General features: G+C 49.9%; 1 protein-coding gene across 1 annotated transcript in view; it reads right to left on the minus strand.

Annotated features, from left to right (window-relative positions):
* Nucleotides 1–979: 979 nt before the first annotated feature.
* The window catches only part of LOC102470393 (zinc finger protein 48), a 38,689-nt gene continuing 30,655 nt past the window's right edge, over nucleotides 980–9,013 (minus strand). The window contains exon 5 of the mRNA XM_006148163.3: nucleotides 980–2,297. Within this exon, the coding sequence (XP_006148225.2) occupies nucleotides 1,233–2,297 (1,065 nt within the window). The 3' untranslated portion in view covers nucleotides 980–1,232. The remainder of the gene's footprint in view (nucleotides 2,298–9,013) is intronic.

A 9,013-nucleotide genomic window follows, 5' to 3' on the forward strand; every position in this document is an offset into this window, starting at 1 on the left:
GAGCCACCAGCCATGGTGGCTGAGGCAGCTGGATCCCACATGGCCAAAAATGGTTCGAGTCCTGGACCCAACAACTTGAAAAACTCGCTGGGTTGGGACAAGCGGTTGGCAAAATGGCTATATCGCTGGACTCTGACCGCGGTTCGAGTCCCAGACCTGGTGGCTTACACTCACGCCAGGCACGTGTGTGCGTGTCCAAGATCCCAAGAGGAAAATGGAGAAGGGACTGCGGCCTGGCTGACCCCCTGGGGGTGATTTCTCGCTTTTTGTCTGTCTCTCTGGCAAGCACATGTGCCCTATAGCAAAAACCTCTCAAAAAAATAATAATAGAAAAAAGAAGAAAAACAAGCTGGGCATGTGTGCCCATCCCCCTTGGGGGGTGATTTTTCACTCCCTGTTTCTGTCCAGTGAGTGCATGTGCCCGTTAGCAAAAACAAACAAAAAATACCTAATTTTGGAATGTTTTGAGGATAAAAATGAGCTAATACATGATGAATCACTCAAAACCTCTAGCGATATAAAGTTTCTCTCCACTGGATTGAACTCCACGAGGGTCATGCCTCCCTCACCAAATCTCAAGAATGCAGTGCCAGAACCAGCAGGGGGCGTGGTGGTGAAGGCACTGGACTCCCACATAGCCAACCACAGTTGGAGCCCTGGACCTGGCAGCCTGCCTTCTCACTCCGTCTCTGGTGAGCGCAAGTGCCTCGCAGCAAATTATAAATAATGGACAATAAAGATAATTCTATTTAAAAAAAAAAAAAAAGCCTGTCTCATCTTGAATGTGCTGTATTTTGGGGTCCTTTTTGTTCTGGGGTTATGAGAACATAACCAAGGGCCAACTGTGAGACGAACCCTGTCCCCAATTCCAGGAACCCTCAAGGTTATAGCTCCATTTAGCTTGATGACAGCTCATCTGTCAACTAAGCCAGGCGACACGGACCTGCTTCTCCCCAACCACCTCACTCACAGGCATGGATGATGATATGCATACTTTATTCACTAACACGGGCCAAGGGAATGTAGTAAAGGGAAGGTGGGCACGGTTTCCAGGGACCCTGGTAGGGGCTTTTCCCGTCTCCCAGTTCCACGCCTGCCGTCCCACCCTTTCCCAGACCCGGGTGCCAGGGCGAGGAGGGAGGAGTCATCCAGGTTAACGCAGCCAAACAGGAGTCCCAGCGTGCCCCTCCCCGGCCGGACGCTCGCAGCCCCGCAGCGGCAGGAATGGCAGCTCAGCTGCCCTCGCACTCCGGGCAGCGCTCGGTGGCAGTGGTGGCCGAGGCGCCAGCGGGTAACTTGAAGTCCCGGCCACAGCCCGCGCAGATAAAGAGGCGGCGCCTCATGTGCGCGCGCCGATGGCGGATGAAGTGCGAGCTGAGACGGAAGCGGCGGCCGCACTCCGCGCACGGGTAGGGCCGCTCGCCCGTGTGCGTGCGTCGGTGGCGCGCCAGGCACGAACTGCCGCCGAATGCGCGTCCGCAGTCCGGGCACGCGTACGGCTTCTCGCCCGTGTGCACGCGCCTGTGCTTGGCCAGCGCCGAGCTCTGCGCGAAGCGCGTGCCGCAGTCGGCGCATGCGTACGGCCGCTCGCCCGTGTGCGTGCGTCGGTGGCGCGCCAGGCACGAACTGCCGCCGAATGCGCGTCCGCAGTCCGGGCACGCGTACGGCTTCTCGCCCGTGTGCACGCGCCTGTGCTTGGCCAGCGCCGAGCTCTGCGCGAAGCGCGTGCCGCAGTCGGCGCATGCGTACGGCCGCTCGCCCGTGTGCGTGCGTCGGTGGCGCGCCAGGCACGAACTGCCGCCGAATGCGCGTCCGCAGTCCGGGCACGCGTACGGCTTCTCGCCCGTGTGCACGCGCCTGTGCTTGGCCAGCGCCGAGCTCTGCGCGAAGCGCGTGCCGCAGTCGGCGCATGCGTACGGCCGCTCGCCCGTGTGCGTGCGTCGGTGGCGCGCCAGGCACGAACTGCCGCCGAATGCGCGTCCGCAGTCCGGGCACGCGTACGGCTTCTCGCCAGTGTGGCGCCGCCGGTGCTGCCGCAGGTTCGAGGCGGCGGAGAAGCGCTTGTCGCACTCTGGGCACTCGTAGGGCCGCTCGCCTGTGTGCGTGCGGCCGTGTTTGGTCAGCGCCGACTTCTGAGAGAAACGCCGGCCGCACACGGTGCACGCGAAGGGCCGTTCGCCTGTGTGCGTGCGTGAATGCTTGGCCAGCGTGGACCGCCGTGCAAAGGCGCGACCGCAGTCTGGGCACGCGTGGGGGCGCGCCGGGTCGACTGGCTGCGCTGGCGCCTCGGTCGGGACCTGTGGGGAGATGGGGGAAGAGGTCAGCCCTGACCGATAGACCCCGGAGCCAGAGCCCTGGTCTCTGCAAACTACAACTTCTCTGAACCTCAGTTTCCCATCTGTGAAAAAGGATAATCAATGGTGCCCTCTTTACAGGACGGTTGTGCACTTTAAATGAGATAATGCATGTAACACACATATCACAATGCCTCGTAGCATTCTATTTTTATCAAATCCAACAAATATTTATTGACCATGTGCAATGTGCTAGAGACTCTTTTAGGCACTGAGTATTCAGCATTAAATTTAAAAAGCATTTAGGAAATTCCTGCTTTCAGGAAGAGCAGATAAGGAGTGCTGGTATTGGGGGTTTGGTGCAAATTTAAACAGTTGTCAAGACATCTTAATGATATGAGCAAGGACCTAGAGGAGGTGAGGCTGCAAGATACATGGCTATCTCCCCAGAAGCACAATACAGAGGGAAATAGCAAGGTCCTGGGGCAGGAGGTCGGCTGTGGAAGGGTCAGAGCAGAATGCAGGACAGAGGAGAGTAATGGGGAGGGAGGGGGCTCGTGGAGGGGATCTCTGAGCTTAGAGCCTAAGGTCACACTAAGGACCTTGGCTTTTAACATGAACAAGATGGGTACCCATTACTGGGGCTGTCAGAAGGCTTTGAGCAGGTAAGTGACCAGATGAGACATGTTTTAAAAGGCTCCCCTGGCCTCCTGGGGACCACTGTGTCAGAGCCAATGAGCAAGAGAGGCAGAAGCGGAAGCCTGTGATCCCTATTACAGAGGTCTAGCAGAAGCCAGTGGCTCAGAGCCAAGTGACCAAAGTGGAAAGTGAATTGGTGAGAAGTGCTTCCGGAAACATTTTGCTGTTTGAGGCAACAGATTTAATAACAGACTAGCTATGGGTGCAAAGAAAGAGAGGGGCCAAAAAAACCTCCAGGTTTTTGAACTTAGGAACCGCAAAGGCGGAGCTGCCTTTCCCAGAGATGAAGGTGGTGGAGGAACCAGGTGAGGAGTGAGAGGCCTTTTGGACTGTATGGCCAACTCTCCAGCCATAGGCTGGAGATATTAAGAAGCTTCGATCTATAAATGGTTTTAAAAGCCTTGAGACCGGATGAGGTCACCCAAGGAATAGGCGGAGAAGAGAACCTAGAGCAGCCAGATGAAGACCAGCAAGCAACAAAGACAGGAGCAGCCAGTGCGGCAGGAGGTCCAGGGTGGCAGCGTGGAAGCCAGGCTAGGACCAGGTCCAGGCTCTTTGATATAGTTTTAAGAGCAAGCATCTATGTTTTGAGCTATGACAAAAAAAAAAAAAAAAAGGCAAGGGTAAAAGCTAAATGGTGTTAAGAGGCCTGAAGTGAAAAAAAATTGAGCCAGTTTCATGAGCTCTGGGCTTCTAGAAATACTATCAGAAAAAAGGAAAAGACATACTTTGTAAGACACAGGTAAAGGGAAAACAATCTGTACTAACAGTAGAGTGAAGAATATTGAGGTCATATGGCTCCCTTCTTAGATAACCACCCAGGGAGGCCAGAAAGTGGCGTGGTGGTTAAAGTACTGGACTCCCACGTGGCCGGTGTGGTTCAAGTCTCAGACTTGCCATCTTGCTTTCTCACTTTCTATGTCTCTCTCTCTCTGGTGAGTGCACATGCCCTGTAGCAAATAAAAAATAATGATGATGATGATGATGATAAAATTAAATAAATAATTCTTTAAAAGAAGAACGAAAAACTATTAAAAAATATTAAATAGGGACCAGCAGATGGCATAATGGTCATGTCGCTGGACTCTCATGTATACAGTCGACTGTGGTTAGAATCCCAGACCCAGCAGCCTAAAACTCATGCTGGGCGTGTGTTTGTGCGTGCCCAAGATCCTGAGAGGAGAATGGAGGAGAAGGGATTAAGGCATGGCCATGCCCGGGGAGGGGGTGGTGGTAGTGATTTCTGTGGGGTTTATTTTAATACATCAGCCATTGTGGAGATAACTTTTCTCATCAAATCTACATTTTTCTGGCCTTGTTTTGCTTGGCATCCTTCTTTAAGCTGACTTTGGCCAGTCTAAGGACTTTTTCATGCTGAGTTCACCAACTTAAGAAAAATAAATTGTGGGCGAGCAGGTAGCATGGTGGATAAGTGCTAGATCACACATGGCTGACTCTGTAGTTTGAGTCCCAGGCCTCGTAGCTTACAAAAAACACTGGGAGGGGCCAGCAGGTAGCATGGTGGTTAAAGACGCTGGATTCCCACATGGCCAACCATGGTTCAAGTCCTGGACCTGATGGCTTGTTTTCTCACTTTTCCTTTCTCTCTCTCTCTATTGTCAAAATTTAAAAAATAATAATAGGGCTGGCAGGTGACATGATGGTTAATGGTGCTGAAATCCCACATGGTTGACCGCAGTTCGAGTCCCGGGTCTGGCAACTTGCTTTCTTACTTTCCCTCTCTCACCTCTTACACACTCACTCACTCTGTTCCTCTCTGGTCAAATTAAAATAAATAGTTAAATAAAGTAATTTTTAAAATAAAATAAAATAAATAATTCTTTATAAGAAAAAGTTAGGGGAACCAGCAGTGAGCGTAATGGCTATGTCACTGGACTCCCACGTAGTCGACCGCGGTTCACGTCCCGAACCCGGTGGCTTAAAACTCACACCGGGCGCGTGTGCGTGCGTGCCCAAGATCCCAAGAGGAGAATGGAGGAGAAGGGATTGCGGCGTGACCATCCCCCTTGGGGGGTGATTTCTCGCTTTCTGTCTCTATGTCTCTCTCTGTCTGTTGGCGAGCGCACGCGCCCTACAGTGAAAATCTCTCCCCCCAAAAAAAAGAAAAAAGAAAAAGTTAGCATATAGGTATTTGCACTATAACAAGAAGATATAGTTGATATTCAATATGGTGTAATACTATGATAACCCAGGAATTTGAACTTAGTGATCTTCTTTCTGCCCAACTTTTAATTTTTTTTTTTTGATTTCCAGAAAGTATGTGCACAGAGAGACAGACGGGGAGAAAAAACACCCCCAATGGGGCATGGTCATGCCACAATCCTTTCTCCTTCATTCTCCATCCTGTCCCTACATGTGTATGTGGCATACGGGCACACATGTACATGTACTGGGGACATGTTTTTCAAGCCTTTGGGGCTGTGACTCAAACAGCAGTTAGGCCATATGAGATCTGGCTCTCTTTTTTTTGCCATAGGGCAGGGACCAGCAGATGGCATAACGGTTATATCGCTGGGCTCATGCATAGCTGACCACTGATCGAGTCTCAGACCCAGCAGCTTAAAATGCTCACTAGGTGCCAGGCGCTTGTGTGTGCGTGCCCAAGATCCCAAGAGGAGAATGGAGAGGGACTGCAGTGTGGCCATCTCCCCTGGGGGGTGATTTCTCTGGTCAAATCTCTTGTCTCCCACTGTCTTTCTGACAAGCGTACATGCCCTATAGCAAAAACCTTTCCAAAAAGAAAAGAAAACTCACACTAGGCACATGTGCATGGTTGCCCAAGATTTCAAGAGAATGGACTGTGGCATGGCCATCCCCCCAGGGGGTGGTTTCTCACTTCTGTCGCTCTCTACAGTGAGCACTCATGCTTCATAGTATAAGTCTCTTAAAAAGAAAAAAAAATTTGCTATCAGGAAAATGCACCTGCCAAAGACAGACACAGAGAGAAAGAGAGGGAGAGGGAGAGACTACCCCCTAGGGGTGGCCATGCAGCAATTTCTTCATTCTCCTCTCAGAATTTGGGGCATGTATGCACATGCGCCTGGCGTGGTTTTCAAGCTGCAGGGTCTGGGACTCAAACCACACCTTTGATCATGTGCCATCCAGGTGCCTTAATTTGTGCGCCACCTGCTGACCTGGGATCTGGCTGTCTTAAACATTAAGCTATAGGCTGGTCCTCTAGTTTTTTATTTTATTTTATTTTATTCTATTTTATTTATTGTCATAGGGTACGTATGTTTGTCAAAGAGAGACAGTGAAAGAGGAAGTAAGAAACCACCCTCCAGAAAGATGGCATGTCACAATTCCTTCTCCTTTATTCTCTTCATGGGATTTTGGGCATGCATGCATATATGCCCATTGTGATTATCAAGCCACCAGGTCAGGGACTTGAACCATGGTCAGCCATGTGGGAATCCAGCACTTTAACCATTATGCCACCTGCTGGTCCCACCTCAAGTATTTTTTTTTTCCTTTTTTGGAGAGGTTTTTGCTATAGGGAGCATGGGCTCGCCAGACAGACAGAGAGAGACAGAGAGACAGAAAGCGAGAAATCACCCCCCAGGGGGGATGGTCACGCCGCAATCCCTTCTCCTCCATTCTCCTCTCGGGTTCTTGGACATGCACGCACATGCACCCAGTGTGAGTTTAAGCCACCAGGTCCGGGACTTGAACCACGGTCGACTATGTGGGAGTCCAGCAACATAGCCATTACACTAACTGCTGGTCCCCGCCTCAAGTATTTTTTTAAATAGGACAAACAGTTCAGTTTCTTCCTCAGCAGTTACTTTTCTATTTAATAACAACTGCCTTTTATTGGTCACTTACTATGGGCCAGGAACTGTAGTAAATACTTTTTATCCATATTCTCATTTTAAATTCTCACATCTGTAGCTCTTTCCTTTTTATGGCTGAGCCCACTGAACACATATGCTGCAATTTATTTGTTCTTTCAATTGTTCATGGATATTTCCAGTTGTCTCCAATTTTAAATTATTGTAAATGGAGTTGCTATGATCATTCGTGTACAGGTCTTTGTAAGGACGTGTTTTCATTGTCTGGGTAAATGCTTAAAGGTGGAATTAAGTCATATGATAGGCATATGCCAATTTTTTTTTAATTAAACATGCATTTAAAGAATTATTTATTTAACTTTGTTATTATTATCATTTTAATTTGGCCAGGAAGAGACAAAGGGAAAGTGAGAAAGCAAGCCACCAGATCTGGGATTGGAATCACGGTTGGTCATGTGGGAGCCCAGCGCCTTAGCCACCCACCACCTGCCGGCCCTGGCATATGTCAATTTTATAAAAAGCTGGAAAACACTATTCTCTTACCTGTGATGTCATTCTTTTTTTTATTTTCTGTTTAATTTTGCCAAAGGGCACATGCACTAGACAGAGAAAGATAGTGTGACAGAGAGAAGGAGAGGGAAGAAGCACTCCCTCATCCCAGTGAGGAGTGGTCTCTCTACTATGAATTTTCTTCCATTTCTCCCTCCTTTTCGGAATTTTGGGCATGCATGCACACATGCCTGTCGTGTTTTCAAGCGACTAAGACTGGGATTCAAACTGCATGGTCCTCCGTGTGGACGCCAGCTCCCTTAATCACAAGGTCATGAGGCTCGCCTGACTGTGATGCGATTCTAATCTCTCTGTCTTGAGTTTGAGGTCCCCTATGCAGCCTGTCTCCCTCCCATGGATGATTTCAGTGGTTAGAATCTCCCTTCCTTTTGGTACCAAATACAAAATGTAACCCTTATTCTTGAGTTCCTTGCTATAGGAACTGTGATTCACAGACCAGCAACATCGGCATCACTGAGAACACTTCGGAAATGCAGTCTTAAGTCCTACCCCAGATTTACTGAATGAATAGTTCCTTTTAAAATATTCCCAGGAGGGGCAGGCAGGTGGCATGGGATAAAGTGGCTATATTTCACATGGCCGACTGTGTGGTTGAATGCTGGACCCAGCAGCTTGCAAAACATGCAGGGTAGGGAACCAGCAGTTAGCGTAATGGCTATGTCGCTGGACTCCCATGTAGTTGACCACGGTTCGCATCCCAGACCTGGTGGCTTAGAACTCACGCCGGGCACGTGTGCGTGCGTGCCCAAGATCCTGAGAGGAGAATGGAGGAGAAGGGATTGCGGCGTGACCATCCCCCCTGGGGGGTGATTTCTCGCTTTCTGTCTCTATGTCTCTCTCTGTCTGTCTGGTGAGCGCACGCACCCTATAGCGAAAAACCGCTAAAAAAAAAAAAAATGCAGGGCATATGTGTGTACATGCCCAAAATCCCGAGAGGAGAATGGAGAAGGGATATGGTGTGGCCATATCCCCTCCTCCTCAGGGGGTGCTTTCTCACTTTCCCTCTGTCTTTTCCCCAGTAAGTGTATACACCCTCTGGCAAAATTACAAAAAGAAATAAAACAAAAAAACTAAGAAACCCGTGGCCAGGTGGTGGCACAGCTGTCACACAACTGGACCCACATGGAGGTCCCAAGTTCATGTCTACAGAACTCCCTGAATATGTGGGGTACCAGCATGCATGTCCAAGATGCAGGCCAGGTGAGACTGGGGGTGGATAGTGGTCTGAAGACCACATTGGGGGTGCTTTATGTCTCTCTCACTCAAGGAAGAAATAAATAAACTTTTTTTTTTTTTTTTAGGTTTTTGCCATAGGACACATGTGCTTGATGGAAAGGAGACAGAGAGACATAGTGAGAGGGAAAGTGAGAAATCACCCTTGCAGGGAGGATGGTCACACCACAGTCCCTTCTCCTCCATTCTCCTGAGATGTTGGGCATGCACGCACACGGGCCCAGCATGATTTTCAAGTCACCAGATCCAGGTCTTGAACGGCAGTCAGCTATGTGGGAGTCCAGCACCTTAACCACCATGCCACCTGCTAGCCCCAGAGATAAACAAACTTCAAGAAAAGGAAATCTGGAGTGCGTGCTGTTTGGCCGCTCTCCGGCCCCGTTCTGGGGGGGGGGGCTTTCTTTT

Source organism: Tupaia chinensis, unplaced genomic scaffold (genome assembly GCF_000334495.1).
Source record: "Tupaia chinensis unplaced genomic scaffold, TupChi_1.0 Scaffold000231_1, whole genome shotgun sequence".
In the NCBI taxonomy this organism is placed as follows: domain Eukaryota; kingdom Metazoa; phylum Chordata; class Mammalia; order Scandentia; family Tupaiidae; genus Tupaia; species Tupaia belangeri.